This window comes from Chionomys nivalis, chromosome 7 (genome assembly GCF_950005125.1).
Source record: "Chionomys nivalis chromosome 7, mChiNiv1.1, whole genome shotgun sequence".
In the NCBI taxonomy this organism is placed as follows: Eukaryota; Metazoa; Chordata; class Mammalia; order Rodentia; family Cricetidae; genus Chionomys; species Chionomys nivalis.
The window spans coordinates 12108543-12133600 of NC_080092.1; the positions used below are offsets into that span (position 1 = coordinate 12108543).

General features: G+C 43.5%; 1 protein-coding gene across 1 annotated transcript in view; it reads right to left on the reverse strand.

The window, feature by feature from the left end:
• LOC130878014 (ATP-binding cassette sub-family A member 17-like) overlaps positions 1 to 25058 on the reverse strand; it is an 81545-nt gene that overhangs the window by 40066 nt on the left and 16421 nt on the right. Inside the window, exons 6-12 of the mRNA XM_057775763.1 lie at positions 24143 to 24259; positions 21614 to 21731; positions 16382 to 16555; positions 13841 to 14013; positions 12313 to 12438; positions 9863 to 9992; positions 1098 to 1252 (exon numbers count right to left, since the gene is read on the reverse strand). Coding sequence (XP_057631746.1) covers positions 1098 to 1252; positions 9863 to 9992; positions 12313 to 12438; positions 13841 to 14013; positions 16382 to 16555; positions 21614 to 21731; positions 24143 to 24259 — 993 coding nt within the window. The remainder of the gene's footprint in view (positions 1 to 1097; positions 1253 to 9862; positions 9993 to 12312; positions 12439 to 13840; positions 14014 to 16381; positions 16556 to 21613; positions 21732 to 24142; positions 24260 to 25058) is intronic.

Genomic DNA, 25058 nt, shown 5'->3' on the forward strand with positions numbered 1-25058 from the left:
GGAGGAGGGTTGAGTGGTGAATATGGAAGAGTACATTGTATGAAATCCCCAGAAACTTAACAGCAATATTTCTTGGCATGGGAGCAAACACCGTTTATCCCAGCACTCAGGAGGCAGAGGCAGGCGGATCGCGTGAGTCCAGTCGACACAGCAAGTTCCACACTGTGAGACTCTGTCTCAATACATACACACACAAAAAAAGAAATGGCCAATTTTATGTGATGTGCATTTTATCTTTAAAAAGTAAAAACTTAAATACAAAAATTGATAAGCATTCTAGAAGTCTCTTTTGTCCTCATATTTGACTTTAACACTCGATTTTCCCTGCTACAGAGAGAACCTTAATTCCCTAGAATTATCTATATGAAAGGGTATCTCTCGCTCTAATGAAATGACTCTCAGCATGCCACTGCGTAGCTTTAGGATTTGGGGCTGGTCATCAGAAAATTTAAGCCAGGATCCAAAGCTCTACTCCCCGTCCTCCAGGGAAAATGGATAAATAACACATCATGCCTACATAATAACCCTTGTATAAAAATTTCTTAGCAGCTAAGCTTGAAGTCTCTGGTTGGTAAATGCATTGAAGAGCTGGAAGGGCTTGTGTTCCTAAGGTGCGTGGAGGCACCCCTTCCCAGAGACCTTGCTCCATTTGCCTCCAAGTGCTCATTGCATCATCCATGATTTTTCAACGAACTGGTCACTATAAGTAAATGTTTCCCTGAGCTTTGTGAGAAGTCACAGAAAATATTGAATCTGAGGAGTGGGCTATGAAAAGAACTTGGGTTTGCAGCGGCATCTGACGTGGAAAGTAGTCTTGCGTGGGCTCTTGACCTGGAGGGGAAAGTCACACTAACTCCAGGCACTGTTAGAATTGAACTGCAGGACACCCAGTCAGGGTGTCGAGAATTGGACGGAACGAGACGCTGCCTCCCCACATTTGGTGTCAGCATCCTGAGAAACTTCGGTGTGCTCCCTTAAAGGAACCCCCACCACACACACACACACACACACACACACACACACACACACACGGTAAGAGAACTGCAGTCTGTCTCACCGTTCTTAGGCACCAACACAGACCCTGCCCACCAACTCACCTGACCATAGAAAGAGAGATGGTCGGCTACTGTAAAGTTATCAAACAAAATGTCATGCTGTGGGCACCAGCCCAGGCTCTTCCTAATATAAACCATGTCTTTTGAGATGTTCCGTCCATGGACATATGCCTGTCCCTTTGAAGGAGAAATAAGACCTAGAACCAAACAGAAAAGACACCCAAAGGTCATCCTCAGGCGAGGCCGAGCAATCTCCCAAAGACACCCTCATCCTCCTGTGCGCCGTCAGTCAGCAGCATCCTAGGAACGCTTCTGTGTGTGTGTTCCTTCTCTGTGTGTGTGTGTTCCTTCTCTCTGTGTGTGTTCCTTCTGTGTGTGTGTTCCTTCTCTCTGTGTGTGTTCCTTCTATGTGTGTGTTCCTTCTCTGTGTGTGTGTTCCTTCTCTGTGTGTGTGTTCCTTCTGTGTGAGACAGCGCTTGAGGACACACAGGAAAAACCCTTCCTGCTTTGGAATTCCTGATGGGAACTTGAGCTATCCCAATCTGGTTAAGTGAATTTAATAACATGGGTCTTTATAAAGTAAATCACATGACTGCAGGGATTATAGTAAATTTATATGCTTAGTAAATACAGTGAAGACAAGAGCACTTTGGGAATCTAAGAGTTATGAAATATGATCCCCAAAGGCAAGGTCTGACTTTATTCTTATTGCCAATAAATATCAGTTTCCTGAATGAATGAATGAGTGAGTGAGTGACATTACTGACAAATGTATGCCAGTATGTAACTTGGCCACCTGACTCCCTACATACTATCTTTATCCTTATTCTTCTTAGAATGACAAGAATGATACATTCTTATCACAAAAGGTTTAAAAAAGGAGGAAAAGGTATGACCACAGAAACAGGCTGGAGAGATGGTCTAGTGGTTAAGGTCACCTGTTATTAGAGGACTAGGGTTCAGTCCCCAGAACCCTCACAGTGGCTTACAATGCCAGTAACTCAAGTTCCAGGAGATCTGGCACCCTCTTCTGGCCTCTGCAGGTACCAGGCACATACATGCATGCATGCATGCATGCATGCAGGCAGGCAAAACACATACATAGAAAAAAATTTAAACCAGGTGGTGATGGTGGTGGTGCACGCCTGTAGTCCCAGCACTGGGAAAGCAGAGGGCAGGCAGATCTCTGTGAACTCTAGCTCAGCCTGGCTACAGAGCGAGTTACTGGACAGCTGGGGTTACACAGAGAAACCCTGTCTCAAACAAACAAGCAATCAACAAAAATTTACTTTAAAAAAGAAATATATGTTGTTTAATAAGTTCCACCATGAAAAGATAACTACAGTTACCATTTCAATACATTGTCTTACATAATTTTTTTTTTTTTTTTTTTTTTTTTGGTTTTTTCAAGACAAGGTTTCTCTGTAGCTTTGGTGCCTGTCCCGGAACTAGCTCTTGTAGACCAGGCTGGCCTCGAACTCCCAGAGATCTGCCTGCCTCTGCCTCCCGAGTGCTGGGATTAAAGGCGTGTGCCACCACCGCCCGGCCCTGTCTTACATAATTTTATACACGTTTTATGTTTATTTATACTTGCTGTGGTAGTGATAGATTGAATGTAGGGTCTCACATAGGTTAGGCAAGAGTTTTACCAATGAGCTAGGCTCCCAACCCTATGTATTACTTTTATACTAAAATAGGAAAATATAAATTGTTGGGGCTTTTTGTTATTGTTGTTTGTTTGGTTGGTTTGGCTTTGGTTTTTGATTTTCCAAGACAAGGTTTCTCTGTGTAGCTCTGACTGTCCTAGAACTTGATCTGTAGACCAAGCTGGCCTCGAGCTCAAAGAGATCTACTTGCCTTCTGCTTCCCCAGTACTGAGATTAAAGGCGTGTGCCACCACTGCCTGGCCTATATGGTTGACTAGTGTGGCTGTTTTGCATTTTGGTATTCAGGCAAGCGTTATTTATTAAAATACAAGTGAAATATCACTACAAACAAGTGCTCTTAGGAACGAGGCCATATCTCCAGCCCCGGGGCAGGGGACAACATTTTGGAAGGTTTGATACTGTCTTCTGAAGCAGATCTACTTTGGCTGTGACTAATAGGAAAGGACAAGGCTGAAGAGATAGTGCAGCATTTAAGAGCACATACTGCCTTTGTAGAGAACCTAAGTTCAGTTCCTATTACCTATAAGCCCCTCGAGTTAGGCAGGTGGCCAGGCCCTACCCTTGAGGACCTCCAACCACCAGGCTCTACCCACAGAACACTCTAACAGCTACAATGGCCTGACCCAGTTCCTCCAAATGCAGGGGGCCAACCTCTATCCTACAAAATAAAAATCCCAAACTCAGGGCTTGAAATCCCATCAATCTCCACCCTGGAAAGTTCCACCCCCAAAAATCCCTATATAAAGCCTGCCCCCCCCCCCCGTTCTTTGCTGATTCTTGACAGAGAAGAGGCAGCCACCCTCTTGTGTCTTTCCCAATAAATCTCTGCTGTAAAGTTTTTGTGTGGTGTGATTTTGTGGTATTCCTTGGCTCCTGACTGTGGGGAAGCCTTTACCCTCAGAGCTATAATACTTGCTTTGGGGAAACCTATCCCCTCGGAACTGTAAGTGACCCAATTAGTTGTAACCTGATGGAGGAAGGTCATTGGTTAAATAATAAAGAAACTGCCTAGGTCCATTGGATAGGCCAACCCTTAGGTGGGTGGAGTAAACAGAACAGAATGTTGGGAGAAAGAAGCTGAGTTGGGAGTCGCCATGATTCTCCCACTCCAGACAGACGCAGGTTAAGATCTTTCCTGGTAAGCCAGCTTGTGGTACTACACAGAATATTAGAAATGGGTTAGATCAATATGTAAGAGCTAGCCAATAAGAGGCTGGAACTAATGGGCCAGGCAGTGATTAAAAGAATACAGTTTCCGTGTAATTATTTCGGGGCATAAGCTAGCCATGTGGGCAGCCGGGTGGCGGTGGGAAGCAGCCCTGCCGCTCTTATTACAACAGAGTGGCACCCAACGTGCTAATGAACTCCACGTAAAACCCAAGAGGGCTTAAAAAGGACACAGAGAGAATTTAAGACAGCTTTTTGCTGTTTGTGGGTTGCATGCAGCAAAGAAATTGTCCTGACTCAGCAGCAGGAAAAAACTGGCTGTTTTAAAATGCCGGCTTTCTGGGCTGTGCAGCTATCGCGATCTCTGTCTGGCTCCTGCAGGATACAGAATCTTTGAATGGATCATTTGGAGTAAAGTGCTACTAAGGCTTGCTTGATGGCAATGTGGACTGCTGTGTGCCTGGAACTATGTGTGGCTCAGGGGCACCAAATGGCTCTGAGGCAGGAGCGGCTCAACTCCCCCATGCTAAACTCTGCTGGTCTCAGGCAGGAACTACCGTAATTACCATAATAACAGCGCAGTTAAGGTTTAAACTGAGCCTGACACAGGTGGTACCGTATTACCCCTACATGGTGCAACTTAAGTTTTTAAGAACTGCTTAACATTTTAAGAAATGCTCCTGGAAAAGAGAAATTACAGATTCACAATAAAACAGATTCAGACATAAAAGACCTCTATGGGTCACAGTGTTGGATGAATGTACGTAGGCTTGAGAGAGAGGAAAAAATATATATAGAGAGAGAATAAAGTTAATGCCCTTAAAAAGGGGGGATAAAGTCTTTAAAGAGACAGAGTACAGATAGTTATAGATTAAAAGAAATAAAGAAAAATAAGCCACGTAAAAATGGAAAATTCACAGAGAGTCTGGATTCTTTGTATTATTGTGTTTTCTTTAAAATTTTTGACTGTGAAGGAGCTAAGTACAGAGAGACATTTCACTATATGGGCTGCCAAGCTAAACCAGAATGGATATAAGGGTATTATGATTTCAGAATATGGGTCTAAGGATATGATGCTTTGGAGAGGGTCTTCTTTTGTTTTCACAGAGGACGAGACCCTGTTAATTGCGTCTATCCCAATATGGTATGATAGACCACGCCCTCCTGAAAGGTTGCTGTGAACACCTTCAGAAAATTACTTCATTCAACTGCCGACTGAGATGACCCTGGCACACAGGTTATACCATGAAAGACCTAAATAACAGCGCCCCCATTCAGCAGGAAGCAGTTTGGAGAGAAAAACTGCACCCATGTTCCCAAATATGGTTTATAAATGTTCTTTTACATTTAAAGGGGGAAATGATATAGATATGAATAATTTGCATTGGTATGGATTTTAAGGTCAATTTTGTTATATGTATATGTATTTCTGCTCTTGATTAAGGTATTGTGATTGTGTAGTTCACTTAAGAATGTAATGTATAATTAGGAAATATAGGTTGTTAATGGATAATCATCAATAATTGTCAAGCTTGTAGTCGTGTTAGTTAGATTTTCTAGATATATAGAGATATATTTCAGCTAGAAAGGCATTCTTCATATCTTTCAAAGACTGCAGAATATGGCATTTAATGTTTTAATAACTTAGGGCTTTTCATGACAATGAGACACGTCTGCTTCTGGCAGCACCAGCCACTTCAAGAGGAAGATGGGCATTGAAGAGGCTCCTTATGGAGTTTGATAGCCATTTGGGCAAGAAACTGCTCTTGCATGGACTGATGCATAAACTGGACACAAAGAACCCGCAGAGAGAGGACTGCTGAACTTGCCTAAAGGTGAGATGGTCTTTCGGGGTTCCTGACTCATGAAAGAGTCTGCGAGACATTCTGCAGGACACAGCAGAAAGTGACTGAACTGTCTTTGGAATTTCCTGCTTCATGAAAATGTCTGCTGGATACTATGGGCCTGTAGGCCGAAGATGGATGCCCCAAAGGTACAAAAGAACTTTGGGTGACTGTCTAGGCAGCAAGATGTCTCTGTCATTTCTAGAGTTTGAAGTTTCTTATTTCTTGTTTACTTAGGTAATATTATATCCTTCTGGAGTCTTTGATGGAGTTGAAGAATGGATAGATAGTTATAGTTTTCCTTAGTTATGATAAAATAGATATAAATATTATAACTGTAATTCTTGCTTGATAACTGTTTTGCTATATGTAATCTTACTATGTTAAAGTGAAAGCCTTTCTTTTTTGTTTAAACAGAAAAAGGGGAAATGATGGAGGAAGGTCATTGGTTAAATAATAAAGAAACTGCCTAGGTCCATTGGATAGGCCAACCCTTAGGTGGGTGGAGTAAACAGAACAGAATGTTGGGAGAAAGAAGCTGAGTTGGGAGTCGCCATGATTCTCCCACTCCAGACAGACGCAGGTTAAGATCTTTCCTGGTAAGCCAGCTTGTGGTACTACACAGAATATTAGAAATGGGTTAGATCAATATGTAAGAGCTAGCCAATAAGAGGCTGGAACTAATGGGCCAGGCAGTGATTAAAAGAATACAGTTTCCGTGTAATTATTTCGGGGCATAAGCTAGCCATGTGGGCAGCCAGGTGGCGGTGGGAAGCAGCCCCGCCGCTCTTATTACAACAGTAACCTCAGCTCCAAGAGATCCGATATCTTCCCTGGCCTGTGTTGAGTTTTAATGCATATCTGAGTACATGCATGCTGAAGCCAGAGGTCATCCTAAAGTGTCATTCCTCAGGAACTGTCTACCTTGTTTTGTGGGACAAGCTCACTTACAGGGATTGGAGGCGTGTTGATCAGGTTAGGCTGGCTGGCCAGTGAGCCCCAGGGATTCCCCTGCCTTCCTCCCCAGTGCTGGGATTGCAATGGGGGCTGGGGTTGAACTAAGCCATCATGCTTGCCTGGCACTTGCTTACCTTACCCACTGAGCTATCCGCCCAGCTCCTAAAACTCATCTGGAGACCCGACGAAGCTGTTTCCTATTGCACAAATTCTAATTGGTCTTAATAATAAAAACCCAGAGAAGCGGAGCAGCCAGATACTAGTCCTTATCACTACAAAATCCTCAGAACCAAGGAGGTAAGACTCTCTCTACAGATCCTCAGACCGAATGCCTTGAACTCCTGTCTCCTCCCGCCTTGTATGCTTCTCTCTACCCAGTCATATTCCTTTCTGGCCCCACCTCCCTAGTGCTGGGATTAAAGATGTGGGCCACCACTGCCTGGTTCTGTTTTTCTTTTAGACTGGATCAATCTCCTGCAGCCCAGGGTGGCCTTGAACTCTCAGAAATCAATCTGCCTCTGCCTCCTGAATGCTGGGATTAAAGGTGTCTGCCACCACTGCCTGGCCTTGATGGCTAACTAGTGACTTAGCTCTGCCCTCTGATCTTCTGGAAAGCTTTATTTGTTAGATCAGAAACAAAATATCACCACAGTTTCCATTCCAGATACTGTCCATTAATCTATGAGTAAAACCACTTCAAATACCACCTGTGCCAGGTGGCCCAACTCCAACTGCGAAAACCAAATCAGGGGACACTGAGCTCCAAAAGGGCCCGCTACAGTTATGCAGCTTAACAGTTCACCTAACAAGACAAAGGATCCCCAACTCAAAATGTCAAGCTGCCTTTAAATGTCACTGTGCCCTCTGGAGGCCTGGAATGCTGCATCAGGTGCAGCTCACATAGATGTGCCGATGACTCAGATGAGAGACTCTCTAGAGCCCCCCTACCTGTGGGAGAGTCGCATCCCAGACATCGATCCTGGTGTTGGGAAAGAATTACAGCCCGAGTTCTTCAGAAAGAACACACTGGACCAAACTTCTCACTGCAGGAAAGCCCACAAAACTCGAGTTGGTGTGGAAGAGCGGGAAGCAGAGCGATCGCTGCTGCCTCCCCACAGGCTTCCGCATCAAAGGGAAACGGCAGTGGAATAGAAATCCAAGACCAAGTCCAGGGACTGGAGAGACAGCTCAGAGGTTAAGAACACATACCGTTCTTACAGGGCACCCAAATTCAGTTCCCAGCTCACAACCACCAGCTTCAGTCGGTCTGATGTCCTCTCTAGCCCCTCAGGCAACTGAACTCACATGCACATACCTATGCAGACAAACACACATACACATAATTAAAGATAAATCATTTTAAAGGTAAAAAGGTAGAGGACGGGTGGGGGGGTAGATGGTAACGTGCTTGCCGTGCCGGCGTGAGCACTGAGTCCAGTCCTCAGCAATGCTGGGGAGGCGGAGTTCTGCTAGCCAGTGAGCCTCAGGTCCCTGTGCGTGAGCCACACAACAAGGTGGGCAGCTCTGAGGAACGACCATACAGCCACAGGCACTCACACACACACCCCAAGGGTAAAAAGCGACACTGTTGTAGAGTAATTATAAAAAGTCTTCATAGCGGGCGGTGGTGGCGCACGCCTTTAATCCCAGCACCTAGGAGGCAGAGGCAGGTGGGTCTCTGAGTTTGAGGCCAGCCTTGTCTACAGAGAGACAGCTAGAGCTACACAGAGAAATCCTGTCTCCAAAAATCAAACCCCCCCCAAAAAAAGAAAGTCTTTATGTAAATTTATAATAACAGAAGAACTAAATAACTTTCGAGAAAACCCAAACTTCACTAAGTAGAGAAACAAACACATGATGTTTGGGGCTTTTCTGCCAAAAAAAAATATAGTATGGAGTTGGCACATACCTATAATCTCAGCACTTGGCACTTAAAGTCCTATCTGCAAAAAAATTATGGTTGAAGCCCTTTGTTAGCCAATGTCCTGAGGAAGCAGCCAGACTTTGCTTCTCCACTGAGTATCTCCAGAGCTCACGAACACTGCTATATGACCCCCAGCGGCATCTCTTTCACCAAGCCGGAGTTAATTTTGTGTGTGTGTGTGTGTGTTGTATCATTTTGTTAGAAGTCTGTGTTAGTGCTTCTACATTCATAGCTGGAGTATTGACAGTATTTACAATTCAGCTATTTAGTCAATCAAATTGAATGTGTATTCTGTGCAAACACATTGTTCTGGCATTGTGGGTCCAGTAAACAGGACAGTTTCTTAGGCAATGAGACAGAAATAGCATACACATAAACACAGGCAAATGGATACAGACTTTGAGGAACCCTGGCCACAGACCTAAGGAGCTGTAATAGGAAGAACGTGGGAGGTAAACAGACTCATGGCCTTCCTTGACAATCCAGCAGAGGACTTGCCTCCTTGACACCTAGCCTAGACCACAGAGGACTTCTTTTCCAGCAGTGAGAACTTCATGCACTTCTACTGGGGGAGACAGATTCCTCAACCTAACATGTTAGGAATGGCGTTCATCTGCAGAGGTCTTTCACCCCTGGAAATGTGAAGAGACTCACCGCCGGCTGACTGAGGTGCTGACAGCTCCCCAGACCTGTGGGATTCTGTGTGTAGGAATGGGTTGGGTTTTTGGAGCTCCTTCAAAGCTGGATATGCACACTTCGATTTTGTCCATAGTTTTATACATGTTAAACTTCTAAAAGAATGTTTCTTGGGTGAGGTTTCGAATGTCATAGAATATTATTTTAATTGATAGGATGTGAAATAATTATTTAAACATAGAAATTATTCCAGATGGGTATTTCAGAATAACTCGCAGGATTCATTCTAAAAGTCCCTGTGGCAATCAAAATCCAAAGATGATGTTTTTGTTGAGAAGTCTGAGATGTTGAGAGACTAACAGTGCCTCACACTGAACAGGAAAGTTTATCTAGAAAGAACTGTTTGAACTGAGTTCTGCAGACTGAAAGGGGCAAAGGTTTCCTTCTTTAGGTGCAGTTATATAACTATAGCTATATACAACCAGACACTACAAAGATGGCACAACTAACACACCAAGTTTAATAGTAAAGTGTCAATGAAATTTAACAGAGAAGTCCAAAATCTAGGTCTTTATTAAGGGCTTCCTCTGCAGAGCTGACCCACACAGGTACCTGTAAGAATGGAGCAGACCGTGGTTTTCCCTGCTCCGTTGTGTCCCAGGAGAACAGTGATCTGCCCCTTGTACAGGTTCAAGCTCAGATCCTTGACTGCTATGCGTTTACTCCGGCCCCTATAAAACACCTGTAGGAGAGTCAGGGTGTGACGGCAGGGTAAGGCCACACATAGAGTGTGATGAGCTTCATATCCAGGGCAACACCCTCTGAAAGTCCACCAAGCAGGACGAGGGCTGGAGAGACGGTGCAGCAGTTAACAACGCTGGCTGTGAGCCTGGAAACAACCTAAACGCCCCTCGACTGAAGAATGGATAAGAAAAATGTGGTACATTTACACAGTGGAGTACTACACAGCAGAAAAAAAATAATGACATCTTGAATTTTGCAGGAAAATGGATGGAGCTATAAAACATTATTTTGAGTGAGGTAATCCAGACACAGAAAGACAATTATCACATTATTCATTAGGTGGTTTTTAAACATAAAGCAAAAAGAACCTACAAAACACAATCCCAGAGAACTCAGACAACAATGAGGACACTAAGAGATACTTACATAGATCTAATCTACATGGGGAGTAGAAAAAGACAAGATCTCCTGAGTAAATTGGGAGCATGGGGACCTTGGGGGAGGGTTGAAGAGGGAAGGGGATAGGCAGGGAGGGAACCAGATAAAAATGTAGAGCTCAATAAAAATCAACAATAGGGCTGGAGAGATGGCTCAGCGGTTAAGAGCATTGACTGCTCTTCCAGAGGTCCTGAGTTCAATTCCTAGCAACCACATGGTGGCTCACAACCATCTATAATGCGATCAAACATACATGCAAGCAGAATACTGTATACATAATAAATAAATCTTTTTAAAAATTCATAATAATAACAATAATAACAACAATAATAAAGAACATTGGCTGTTTTTCTGGCTGTCCTGAGTTCTACTCCCAACAAACTTATAGTGGCACGGTGGCTTACAAACATCTATAATGCCCCCTTCTGGTCTGTAGCAAGCACTCATATCCACAAATTAATTAAATAAATACAAAATAACCCTTCCCCCAAAAGAATAAGGAAGAAAACAAAAACCATCTACAATGCAGCTCTAACGCAAGAGACAGCAATTGCGTTTCAGTGTCTTGTTTAGACTATTTCTGTCCTCTCTGACAGCATTTGGGCTGGACTTTGGGTATGAAATGCCGATACTGCTGCTGGCTGGGACTCAGATGTCACTTTTCACAAGTCATCCAATGGTGCCTGCGACAGGTGCTAGAGGAGGAATTGGCACACCCCCCCAAGTGCTAGGCCTCCCAAGTGTGACAGTCTTCTTCTCTGACTTCTGTCTCCCTTCCAGTAGAGGTGCCCATGTGGCCAAATTCCCAACAAGGATAATGGGTAGTCTGCTGAGAGGAACTGGAGGGAAGGAAGGGAGGAAAGAAGGAAAAGAAATGCCAAAGGAAGTGGTCTAACTCGGTCCTTCACCACAAATGAGCGACTTACTCCAGGCATCTTGCAATCACGAAAGCTCATGAAATGGGTGGTCCCGGGAAAAGCAATTATTACACACTACTTAGTCAGAAAGAGCTGAGAGCTGGCTCTACGGATCAGCTGAAATCACACAGAACCATTTGTCCCAAGACTGCCTGTTATGAAGGGAGAGCTAGAGCTAGTAAGGGAGAGAGAGAACAAGAGAGGATCCCCAGAGAAAGTTAGGGAGACTCCTAACTACTATTACAGAGGAGCTGCACACACGCCACAAGTGTCCTGGGCTGGGATATGACCCACTGATGGCCCAGGCAACACAAGGCTGAGTGGGTTGTTTGTTTTGAGACAGTTTAATTATATATTCCTGACTGGCCTAGAACTCCCTCTGTAGACCAGGGAGACCTCAAACATACAGAGCTCTGTATGCATCTGCCTACTCAACTCTGGGATAAAAGGCATGTGCCACCATACCCAGCCGAGTTAGAGTTTTAAGGTGGCAATGCCAAAGTAGAGAAGGTCCCACCGCTTTCTTTTATAGTTGCAGACCAGGGAGCCCAGACAACCATACCATAGACACTATGAGTACTGAGAGTACACCATGCTGCAGGGCTCTGTCCAGAGCCGGTCTGCAAGCACCCATGGAAGAACAACTGCCTGCTTCTGTATTTGGAAACTAACGGTGAGATCTGGTTTACATTTTGATTTGGTGGATATGACATCCACCAAATGGATGCATTCTGGTTTATCTCCAGTGGAGATGCTCGGTGGTGGAGGTTGAGCGGATAAACAAAAACCAGATCAGTAACTTCATGATAGGAACAGACCATTTCAAGCCATGTTTCCAATTTTGGAGAGCAGGATCTATCACGTAGGGAATTACAACTCTTGATTCCAAAGAGCAGCCTACAAGCACTGTTATCTTAAAGGGTTGTTTCTCAAGTCCCTATAAGAAAATTTGAAAGCCCATACCTTATACAGATGTAGGATTTCAATTGATTTTATTTGCTCAGTTGGCTCGTCCTGCATGAACTCTCTCCTTGAAGGTTTCTCCGGATCCCCCATGTCCAGAAGTGGCAGTATTACCGGAACAGGTCTCTTGAGACAGGTCAGGCACTGCACGAGAAGTCAACTTACGTACTAACCATTTATGTGGTTTTTCTCTTAGGGAAGATAAATTTTGGTAAATTAGACACCAGTCCCACAGGAAGTTACTTTTTGAATCAAATATTTAATGGCACCTGGAGAAGTTAATCAGCTCACTGATGGACTCATTACAGGTTGACTACAGTTCAATCTGTAACCCCCAGAATCCCTGGTACCAAGGAGCTTAGGAAGTGGCCTCCAGGCTCTCACTGTCCTTGGAAAGCTGCCTTACCATCTGTCGTGTTCTTGGGGGTGAGACCTGGATGAGGATGCTGGTGTTACAGTGTGCTTGTCTCTCCACATGCTGCAGAGGTCCCGGCCCCTGGACAGGCCAGCACAGGCCAGCACAGGCCACTGGGAGAGGCTGAGCGAAGCACCAAAGGTTCAATTGGTGAGAAAAATTTAGTCTGTGAATTTCTGGCATCGTGACACTGCGGTGATCTCAGAGGTCTTGAAGGGCCCTCTACCAGTGCAGCTCAATGGAGAAGGGTGTATGAGAACTCCAGCATGTTGGGAGTGAGTTCTGCGGGATAATGCGGGCCTGGTATTCAACAGGCATACACAGGAACCCGAAGGCACCTCCAGGTGCACTGTATGACGTCATCCTCCTGGTCTCACCCTCAAGTCCATTACATCAGCCATGAGGCAAGTTCAGAGAAACCGAAACTCCACTGCCAACCACAGGCTGATAGTTAGGAGGTAAATCCAGGGTAAAGACTTACTGGTATTTGGATATTTTTTTTTAAATAATTTATTTAACTTTACTTTATGTGCATTGGTGTGAAGGTGTCAGATCCCCTGAAACTGGAGTTACAGACAGTTGTGAGCTGTCATGTGGGTGCTGGGAATTGAACATAGGTCCTCTGGAAGAACAGTCAGTGCTCTTAAAGGCCAAGCCATCTCCCCAGAGCAGGTGTTTGGGATCTCAATTAGTACATTATTGGGAGATGGAGGAACACAGATGACAAATATAAAAATCTTTTTTTCTTGGGAGGCAGAGGCAGGCGGATCTCTGTGAGTTCAAGACCAGCCTGGTCTACAAGAGCTAGTTCCAGGACAGGCTCCAAAACCACAGAGAAACCCTGTCTCGAAAAACCAAAAAAACAAAAAAAAAAAAAAAAAAAAAAAAAAAAAAAAATCTTTTTTTTTTTTTTTTGGTTTTTCGAGACAGGGTTTTTCTGTAGCTTTGGAGCCTGTTCTAGAACTAGCTCTTGTAGACCAGGCTGGCCTCGAACTCACAGAGATCCGCCTGCCTCTGCCTCCTGAGTGCTGGGATTAAAGGTGTGCACCAACACTATCTGGTGACAAATATAAAAATCTTAACATCTGTCTCTAAAATAGAATCAGAACTTACCTTGGCAAGTAAGTACCAAGACTTAGGCGTTCTAAACTTTCTCAAGAAGGGAGACTCCACCAAAAAGGCTATCAGATAGTACAGGAGGGAGTCCAGCAGGAGCATCAGCAACACCTGGAGGAAGCTGAAGTCTCCTCGGACACTGCCTATGTTCCTCCACTGGATGCCTGAGCCTGTGACACGGAAGGAAGACAAAACCTGCTCAGTCCACAAGACTCAGCAGTCCTAATCGTAGAGACGAGGGCCTGGGGGTCCTGATGTTGGCAATGGATGGCAGCAGCAGCCATAGCAACAACAATTCACTTACCAACAGGGTGGCAAGGCCCTAATGTCTTTAAACTTGAGCCATCAAGAGAGTGTGCTCCCCACCCTGGAGTTAGAGGTCCTTCCTCCTACAGCTATCCTTAGAAAGCACCCTCATGTATATATCCAGAGACATGTCTCTTCGTTGATGCCAGCTGCAGTGATGTATACAGACAATGCTAACCACCACAAAGACCTTGAAAAGAGCTGTTTCAATAGTACTGGGGATTGGGCCTATGACCTTGCACGCAATAGGCAAGCACTTTGCCACTGAACTATATTCCCAGCCTTTACTTTTTTTTTGTCTAATAGACAAGTCTCTAAGTTTCCCAGGCTGACCATAAACTCTCATTCCTCCTGCCTCAGCCTCTCTAGTAGCTGGGATTACTTATACATGCCACCATGCCCAATTAATAAAAATGAATAATTTTTAAATTTCTGTTTTTATCCATTTATTCATTTGTATGTATGTGGGGGGTGCATGTGTACCATGGTCCATGTGTGGAGGTCAGAAGAGGGAGGAGGTCAGTTCCCTGCTTCTACCATAGAGGTTCTGAGGACCAGATTTTGGTCATCAGGCTTGAAGGGACGAAGCTGAAACCACCAAGCCCCCTCACAGCTTTTTTTCTCCACTTTTGATTGGTTACTGTCTTCTAAAAAGAAATGCAGTGAGGCCGGAGAGATGGCTCAGCAGTTTAGACATTGGTTGATTTTCCAGAGGACCCAGGTTTGATTCCCACCACCCATGTGTTTCTTAGCCTTCTGAATGTCCCTTTCCCCATAAGTGACAGTGTTTTTGCCGCATTATTTTAAGTTACAAGAGCAAATCTCTAATGAAGTGAGTGATTTCTCTCAACATTCTAGAATAAACCGCTTGCTAGCTACATGTACCGTATGGGCCGTCTCTTATCTTAACATGCCCTACATATTATTTTATTTATTTTACACACTGACTGCAGTTTCTCCTCCCTCCTCTCCTCCCGGTCCCTGCTCCCCCTGCCCCCCCCCCCCGCACCAGACAAGGTAATTCAGGATGGGGAACAGGTTCCCAAAAGCCAGATAAGTGCCAGGGTTTGTCATATCATAATTTCAATTTGATATTTTGTGTTTTTTCCCCCACCAGACTAACAAACCATAGACTGAAACCTTAAAAACTTTTCAAACAAATTAAGGCTGGGATCTTTCAACTCTGATCATCTCAGGTATCTGCTACGATGATGGAAATCTGACTAACAGAATCTATTAAAAGGTTTGGTCACCAGAGTGGTGCTGCTGGGAGTAGGCAGAAACTTCATAGGCATAGCAGGAGGTGTGGCATAGTAGGAGGTGGGGCTTGGCAGGAGGTGTGGCATAGCAGGAGGTGGGGCTTGGCAGGAGGCGGGGCTTAGAGGAGGGCTTTAGGTTATTTGGAGGAGTATTCTAGGAGAACATGAGACTTGTTCATTCCCTGGCAGTTTGCTTTGCTGTATATGTCTCTCAAGAAGGTCATGAAGGGTTGGACACCTATAGGTCCAACGTAAGGAGGTCACCTAATCTTTGACTAGACTCTACATATTTGTATCAAAGTAAGTCTTTCTCTTTACAAGTTAATTATTTCAAGTATTTCTTTATAATAAGATAAGGCTGACTAATACAATCTCCTAGACAAACTTGAGAAAGAGGGGACAGCAAATCACCGAGACTAATACACGTGAAAACTGCTACATTCCCAGTAACGTTCAGTGTTTTCTGAGCTTCTAGTCATAAGGTTATATATTTCATTATCTATAGAGCTATTATAAGCATATAATATCTAATCATTTGTTTTCAAACAAAGTTACTCTGTTGCCCAAGTTTGTCTGGATGGAATTCCTGGTCTCCAGTAATCTTCCTGCCTTCCAAGCCGCTGGGACTACTGGTCCATGCCAACACGTTTAGCTCTAATTTCCTTCTTTACTTACTACGCTTTGGCTTCCCTTCTCATATCCATATCTATGGCCAGGCTGGCCTCAGCCTCAGAGATCTGCCTCCTAAGCATTGGGATTAGAGACTTGCCACACCACTCCCCAACCCCCCACCCCACCCCCAGCTCTTTAAGGTTTGTGAAGCCTTTAGCATCCCACAGAGTACCATGATGTAAATACTCAGAACACTAAATAAAAAGAGTATGTCAATAATGTATATTTAGAAACGAAGGACAGCCTGGCCCAGCTCAAAGCACGTAGGCAGCCTAAACAGTTTGAGGACAATCAATCTTACCTTTGGCTTCAAACAGAGAGATGAATCGGACTCCCATTGCCATGGCAACATTTGAGAAGAGGCAAGAGGCTATCTTTTCAACATAGGTCCTCTGGTGATAACTGAAAGTGATGTACAGGTAGGGGAGGTACGTGAAGAAGAAGATGATGCCTCCCATCACAGTTCCGACATGTGCTGCAGAGTCAGAGGAAGAAAGATGGCGTGTTTCATCAGTAACAGCAAGTTACTACAATACAAGCCTTGTTTCCCTGCCGGGAAAGAAAGTGTCTCTGCGACTGTTTCAGCATTTCAGGAAGGAAGCAATCTCTTTTCATATTTGCATCCTTACTAGTGAAACATGAAAGTATTTACGGCACTTTAAAAAATGAAGGTTTCAGCCGGGCGGTGGTGGCGCACGCCTTTAATCCCAGCACTCGGGAGGCAGAGGCAGGCAGATCTCTGTGAGTTCGAAACAAGCCTGGTCTACAAGAGCTAGTTCCAGGACAGGCTCCAAAGTTACAGAGAAACCCTGTCTTGAAAAACCAATAAATAAATAAATAAAAATAAAAATAAATTAAAAAAAAATGAAGGTTTCTGCAATTAGTGCTGCTGCTGAATTCTGGTTTTAATCCGTGGCGATCCCATAGGATACAGGGGCTTATTCTAGGTTTTCTGTATCTGTTGAGGTTTGCTCTGTCACTAGTATGTGGTCAGTTTTTGAGCAGGTTCCATAAGGTGCTGAGAAGAAGTTTTATTCTTTTGTGTTTGGGTGGAATGTTCTATTGATAAGTCCATATGAGTCATATAACTTCTGTTAATTCCCTTATTTCTCTGTTAAGTTTCTGTCTGACAGACCTGTCCAGTGGTGAGAGTGGGGTGTTAAAGTCTCCCACTATTAGTGTGTGGGGTTTATTGTGTGATTTAAGTTTTAGTAGTGTTTCTTTTACATATGAAGGTGCCCTTATATTTGGGGCATAGATTTCCTCTTAATGGATTTTTCCTATGACAAATATGAAATGTCCTTCTTCAACTCTTTTGATTGAATTTAGTTTGAAGTCTTTTTTTTTTTTAGGATGGCTGCACCCATTTGTTTCATAGGTCCATTTGATTGGTAAATTTTTTTCCCCAGCCCTTTACTCTGAGTCGATGTCTGTCTTTGAGGTTGAGGTGTGTTTCTTTTATGCAGCAAAAGGATGGATTCTGTTTCATAGCCACTCTGTCAGCCTGTGTCTTTTTTATAGGCAAATTGAGTCTCTTTATATTAAGGGATATTAATGACCGTGATTACTAGCACCTGTTACTTTAGTTTTCATTGTTGGTGATATTATTGTGTGTGTTTTCCCTTCTTTGGGATTTGCTGCTGTGAGATCATCTATTGCTTGTGGGTTTTTTTTTTTTTTTTTTTTTTTTTTTTGGTTTTTCGAAACAGGGTTTCTCTGTAGCTTTGGAGCCTGTCCTGGAACTAGCCCTTGTAGACCAGGCTGGCCTCGAACTCACTATTGCTTGTGTTTTTGTGGATGTAGCTAACTTCCTTTGATTGGAGTTTTGCTTCTAGTACTTTGTATAGGGCTGGATTTGTGGATAGGTTTTTTTGTTTTGTTTTGTTTTGTTTTGTTTTGTTTTGATTTTTCGAGACAGGGTTTCTCCGTAGCTTTTTTTGGTTCCTGTCCTGGAACTAGCTCTTGTAGACCAGGCTGGCCTCGAACTCACAGAGATCCGCCTGCCTCTGCCTCCCAAGTGCTGGGATTAAAGGCATGCGCCCCCACCGCCGGGCGTGGATAGGTATTGTTTAAACCTAGTTTTGTCATGGAATATCTTGTTTTCTCTGTCTATGGTGACTGAAGCTTTGCTGAGTATAGTAGTCTGGGCTTGCATCTGTGACCTGTGATTGCAGATTAGTGTCTGCAATAATGCCTGACCACACCCTTTTGGCTTTCACTGTTTCTGTTGAAGAGTGAGATGTAATTCTGATAGGTCTGCCTTTATATGTTACTTGGCCTTTTTCCTGTCAAGCTTTTAATAGTCTTTCTTTATTCTGTATGTTTAGTGTTTTGATTATGTGGCAAGGGGACATTTTGGGGGACAGCCTATTTGGTATTCTGTAAGCTTCTTGTACGCTTATAGGCATATCCTTCTTTAGGTTGGCAAAGTTTTCTTCCATAATTTTGTTGAATATATTTTCTGTGCCTAAGACTTGGCTTTCTTCTCTTTCTTCTATCCCTATTATTCTTAGGTTTGGCCTTTTCATGGTGTTCCAGATTTCCTGGATATTTTAGACATACCAGCTGAGCCCTTTCTTCAGTCATTCCCCTTTTTAAAAAAGATTTTCTAAAACTTATGTGTATCTTTGTGTGCTTACATGCAACACATATGTGCCAGTACCTACAGAACATAGAAGAGAAGATCAGGAACATCTCTAGGACCTAGAGTTAAACCTGGGTCTTTTGCAAGAACACTGAGTGCTCTTAACCACTGAACCATCTCTGCAGCTCCCTGGTCTATCGTCTTATGGTGGTGCCTTTTCTAAGTTTGGTGTGAGATAGAAATATTTGTTTTTTTATTTTTGAGTTGCATGGGTTATTTTATTTATTCTGGATACAAGTCTCTTGTTATTCCTAATTTTTAAAATGTCTTTTTCTAGGCTATAGATCAAATCTCCTTGCTTTCTTTTTCTGTATGTGTTTGCTATGTTGCACTGACTGACCTGACACTGTTTGTAGCAAAGACTGGCCTTGACATCAGAGCAATTGTCTTGTCTCAGCATCCTGAGCACTGGAATTATAGGCATACACCACCACGTTTTTTTTTTTTTTGTTGATGATGCATGGTCTCTCTATTATATAGCTCTGGCTGTTCTGGAACTCACTATGCAGAGCAGGCTGGCCTTGAAATAATTATCCACTGATTTCTGCCTCTCAAGTGCTGGGATTAAACGTGTGTGATGCCAGGTGGTGGTGGCGCACGCCTTTAATCCAAGCACTCGAGAGGCAGAGGCAGGCGGATCTCTGTGAGTTCGAGGCCAGCCTGGTCTACAAGAGCTAGTTCTAGGATACGCACCGAAACTACAGAGAAACCCAGTCTCGAAAAACAAAAATAAATAAATAAATAAATAAACAAACAAACAAATAAATAAGGTGTGTGACACCACACATGGCACTACAATTTTCTTGATGGAAACATTGATAATACAAAGTTTAAAATTTGTCTGAAATTCAACTATCAATTGTCTCTTATCGGCCCAAGTGTCCCAAGAAGTCATTGTGTAATACAAAACCATGAAGATTTTCTCTTATCTTTTAAAAAAATTATTTATTCTTTGAAATTTTCATACTTAATATTTAATGTATTTTGATCATTCTTTGAAAATTTCATACTTAATATTTAATGTATTTTGATCATATCCACCAGCCATTGGGACATCCTCAGCCTATGCCCCTCTTGGCTTCATGTCTTCTTTCATCTCTTTCATTTTTTGTACATGTATGTGTTCATGTGGATTTATATGTGTATGCATGTGAAGGCCAGAGTTGATATGTAATCATTCTCGTCTTTTGGTTTTCTTTGCTAAGCGTCCCTCGCTGAACCTGCAGCAAGCCGCAGCGACAGTGTCTAATTCCTCAGAGTTAGGGCGGGGATATTTTGTGCCCAGCTTTTGTAGCGTAGGTCCTGCAGAGTTGGCAAACACTTCACTGAACCATCTCCATCTCCTCCGCGCCTGTTTTTTTTGTTTTTTTTTTTCGAGAGAGGGTTTCTCTGTAGCTTTGGAACTTGTCCCGAGACTATCTCTTGTAGTCCAGGCTGGCCTCGAACTCCCAGAGATCTGCCTGCCTCTGCCTCCCGAGTGCTGGGATTAAAGGCGTGCGCCACCACCACCCGGCTTCAGCGCCTGTATTTTATTTCAGATTTATAATCCAATTTGAGTCAATTTTTGTACCTGATGTAATGTTATCCCCACAGGCCTTCTTCTGATGGCTGATCTCCAGTTGTTCCAGCATCTCTTGTTGAAAAGGCTCCATTGGTAAAAACCAGCCTGTTACCGCGTTAGGTTACATGATCTACTTTTGCTTTCATTTGTCACTTGCCCCTAGGATTGCTTCCTTCTGATTATGATTTGTGCTTCTGAATTCACTGGTCACCTTTAATTTTTAAATATCTGCTTATTTACTACACTTGACCAAAGTTTAACTTTTAAGGCTTCAAGTTTGAGAACTTTAGTAGGTGTGGTGAGGCAGGGTTTCTGTCCTAGAACTAGCTCTTGTAGACCAGGCTGGTCTCAAACTCACAGAGATCCTCCTGCCTCTGCCTCCTGAGTGCTGGGATCAAAGCATGTGCCACCACCGCCGGCTCAGCCTTGAGCACTCTCAGGCATCCTTTCACGCTCGTGTCCTAACTTCTCTGACTTGATATAAAGCTACGGAAGGGAGGTGGAATTCAAAGTCTGAATCCGTCTCCATCTCAGCAGAGTCAGTATTTTCTAGGAATCACATTTTAGAGCGTGCTATTTGATATAAAGCACTCACAAGTATGAATAATACTTTTCTCTTCCTGGTTCTTGTTAACACTGTCTTCTCAGGGGCAACCGCGGAGCTCATTTTCTCTGGATGTTTTGACCTGGAGAGGGTGGCTCACGCTTCCCTTCTTCTCCTCCCGTTTCTATCCTCTATTCCAAGCTCTATTTATAGGTTTAGACCAACGGCAACAGATTCACAGGAAACACTTTGTGATATCTTAGAAACCTCTTCATTCTTATGCCCCAACTTCATACTCATGATGTGGAGGAGTTGCTACCTGAAATGTCTTTTAAACTGAGACTTAGTGGGGCTGGAGAGATGGCCCAGGAGGTAAGTGTGGATGCTGCTCTTCCAGAGGACCTGGCTTTGATCCCCAGCACCCACGTCAGGGGGCTCATAATTGCCTGTAACTTCAGCTTCAGGGAACCCAAGGGTCTCTTCTGACCTCCAGAACACCAGCACACACGGCACACACACAGAGACACAAATAAAAACAAACTGACACTGATTATATACCTCGATTTGAAATTATTTTAAGGGCTTAAATATACCAAAAGATTCTATTGTTCATGTGTTTTAACAAGCTTTTAACAGGGACTGGATTTTCCCACTGCTGAGATAACCATCAAACTGAAAACTTGGCTGTGGAGGAAGAAAACTAAATGCTCTAAGTAATGAGAATGACGATGCTTTCAGAAAAAGTCATTAACACCCCCCAACAGAAAATGACAGCAGTGCTCACCTCGCTGAAAGAACGTGCTCATCATGAATGCAAAGAAAATTGTGGCAGTGGAAAAACACATCAGAAAAATGAAGATCAAGCAAGGATTGCTGTTCCCGAACACAGCCGCGCTGTTTATCTGCAAGACAGCCACAGATGTGAAGGAAGCATGATGTATCAATAAAACACTGCAGAAAATATTTTAAATTATTTAGAATTATGCATAGATATTTTTAAGGCAGACATATGATCTGCCATCTGTTATAATTTATCAGTTATGCTATATGGGGGCTGGAGAGACGGCTCAGCAACTAAGAGCCCGGGCTGCTCTTCCAGAGGGCCTGGTTAGGTTCCCAGCACTCACACGGCAGCCCACACCTGTGTGCAACTCCAGTTTTAAGGGATCTGTCACCCTCACACCAATGCACATAAAATAAAAATCAGTAAATTATTTTTAAAAAGTTATGCTATGAGCATTTTTCAAGGAAAAAATAAGTTTGGATTCAATTTTTGCCCTAATGTGGATTTTTTTTTCCTTTGGGGGTGTTATCGTGAGTATTGAGCTAAGGGCCTTAAATACACCAGGCATGTGTTCTACCACTGAGTTACACCGCCAGCAAAAGTCGAGGTGTGTGTCACATGATTGCTGTGACATACACTTGGTGCTCCTTCTGCTACCTCATGTCTTCTGTTTTAATGCTTTCTGGTTATTTCCTTTGTTGAAATAGTTTCCTATTTAGCCTGAGCTTTTCTTTCTTTCACCAAACTGACACAACATTAACAATTTAAAAGGTAAGTTTTTATATATCCAAGTTGTGGATTATTAAATTCAAGCAGGCAAATGTTAATATCAAACCCTATTGGCACGCCTTTAAGCCCAGCACTCAGGAGGCAGAGGCAGGCAGATCTCTGTGAGTTTGAAGCCAGCCTGGTCTACAAGAGCTAGTTCTAGGACAGGCTACAAAGCTACAGAGAAACCCTGTCTCGAAAAAATAAAATAAAATAAAAACAAAACCAACCGCCCCCCCCCAAAAAAAACCCATTGGCAGCATAAAAGAAAAGCATGATACCATGGAAGCAAAATAATGTTTTACAGTAACTATTTTTATCTATTGTTTTGTGCGTCTTTTTTTTTTTTTTTTTTTTTTGAGACAGGGTTTCTCTGTGTAGCCCTGACTGGCTGGCCTTGAACTCATAACAATCTGCTGCCTCTGCCCCCAAGTGCTGGGATTAAGGCCTGTGCCACCACCACCCAGTTTTTTGTTTTGTTTTTCTGCCCAGCTATTTTCAACTATTGTACAGCATGAAATTTATCTTTTAAAGTTTGTAAAATTGTGGGGCTGTTCTGGCTATTTCTAGAGGGGTTACCAGGTGTCCACTGGGATGTCCCCAGCTAGGTCCTTAGGCAGCAGAGGAGAGCGTGCCTGAACTGGCCTTGTCCCATAGCCACACGGATGAATATCTTGAATATCACCATAGAACCTTCAGTCTGGTGATGGATGAAGATAGAGACAGAGACCCACATTGGAGCACTGGACTGAGCCCCCAAGATCCAGTTGAAGAGCAGAAGGAGGGAAAAGATGAGCAAGGAAGTCAGGACCACAAGGGGTTGGTCCACCCACGGAGACAGTGTACCTGATCTAATGGGAGCTCACCAAAGCCAGCTGGACTGGGACTGAACGAGCATGTGATCAAACTGGACTCTCTGAATGCGGCTGACAATGGGGACTGACTGAGAAGCCACGGATAATGGCACTGGGATTTGTCTCTACTGCATGTACTGGCTTTTTGGGATCCTAGTCTGTTTGGATGCATACCTTCCTAAACCTGGATGGAGGGAGGAGGGCCTTGGACTTCCCACAGGGCAGGGTATCCTGCCCTCTCTTAGGACTGGAGGGGGGGAGGGTGAGTGGAGGAGTGAGAGGGAAGTGGGAGGAGGGGAGGAAGTGGAAAATTTGAATGGTATTATTTATAAAGCAATAAAAAAAATGTGGGGCTGGAGAGATGGCTCAAGGATTAAGAACACTAGTTAGTTGCTCTTCCAGAGGTCCTGAGTTCAATTCCCAGCAACCACATGGTGGCTCACAACCATCTGTAATAGGATCTAATGCCCTCTTCTGGCCTGCAGGAATACATACAGGCAGAATACTGTACACATAATAAATAAATCTTTAAAAAAAAAATCTTTAAAGTTTGTAAAAATGCATTTTGTGATCCTCAAGTTCCTACTACTAGATCAGGTATGATAGGACAAGGGTGAAACGCCGCACTTTAGGGTAAGGCTGAGAATGAACACAATTCAAGTCAGCCTGGTTCGTACAGTGGGTTCTCGGCCAGTCAGGGTTCTGTAATGAGTCTCCTTCTCAAAAAGAAAAGGAAAAGAAATGGGAAGAGGAGGAGGAAGGATGCTTAATTCCCAGAATTTCAGCCAATACCACTGAATATTCATCAGAGATTTTCCAAATGGTCACCAATAACAGTATCACCCATACCATTCCAGGTTCTCTCCTATCCATTCAGAGCTCACCATATTCTAAAGAATAAGCATACCTTTGTGCAGAAAAGAATGGTCATAACAGAAACAGCAATTAAGGCAGAAATGAAGAAGGTAATGAACCAGGCAACCCAGTGCAGCCAGCTCTCCAAGCCCATCATACACATATATTCCTGGAGGCAGGGAAAGAGCCAAGTGTTAGAGTCTTGTCACTCATCCTAGGTTCAGCCTGGGACATCACTGACTCAGTAGGTTAGGATGAGGGTCTTGGGGAGAAACAGCTACTGGGGCTGATGGAGACTGACGCAGCCAGAAGGCGAGAGAATAAACAGGGAGGGTGCTTGGCTCAGCTACGGCAGAGGAGGCACTGCATAAACCAATTTTAAATTTAAAACCAATTGCTAGGAGAACTTAGAAGTAGGACACATAAGGAGTTCAGACTTTAAAGCAAAGTATAGTAATCTATGGCTATAATGCCAGCATTTGGGAGACGGAGGCGGCCGAATTTGTCAGAAGTTCAAGGCCGGTCTAGTCTATGTTACAGGCCAGTCAGGGGTTCTATATTGAGATCTTGTCTCAAAAAAAAAAATTTGGACTTTCTAAGTTTAGACTTTATTCTCAGGGCCATTACTTGCAGGAGACATTCAGTAAATGAATGAACTAACAACTTATTTATCATTGAAATTCTAGGCCTGAGCCAGCACACCTAACTTCCACAATGTTAAATTAATCTTTGAAAAGAAGATTCGAGTATAAAGAACAAAAACATGACCAAAGTGTAGACATTTTTTTTTTTTTTTTGGAGTTTTCGAGACAGGGTTTCTCCATAGCTTTTGGTTCCTGTCCTGGAACTGGCTCTTGTAGACCAGGCTGGCCTTGAACTCACAGAGATCCACCTGCCTCTGCCTCCCGAGGGCTGGGATTAAAGGCGTGCGCCAAGCAAGTGTAGACATTTTATGCCTATCAGCTTCT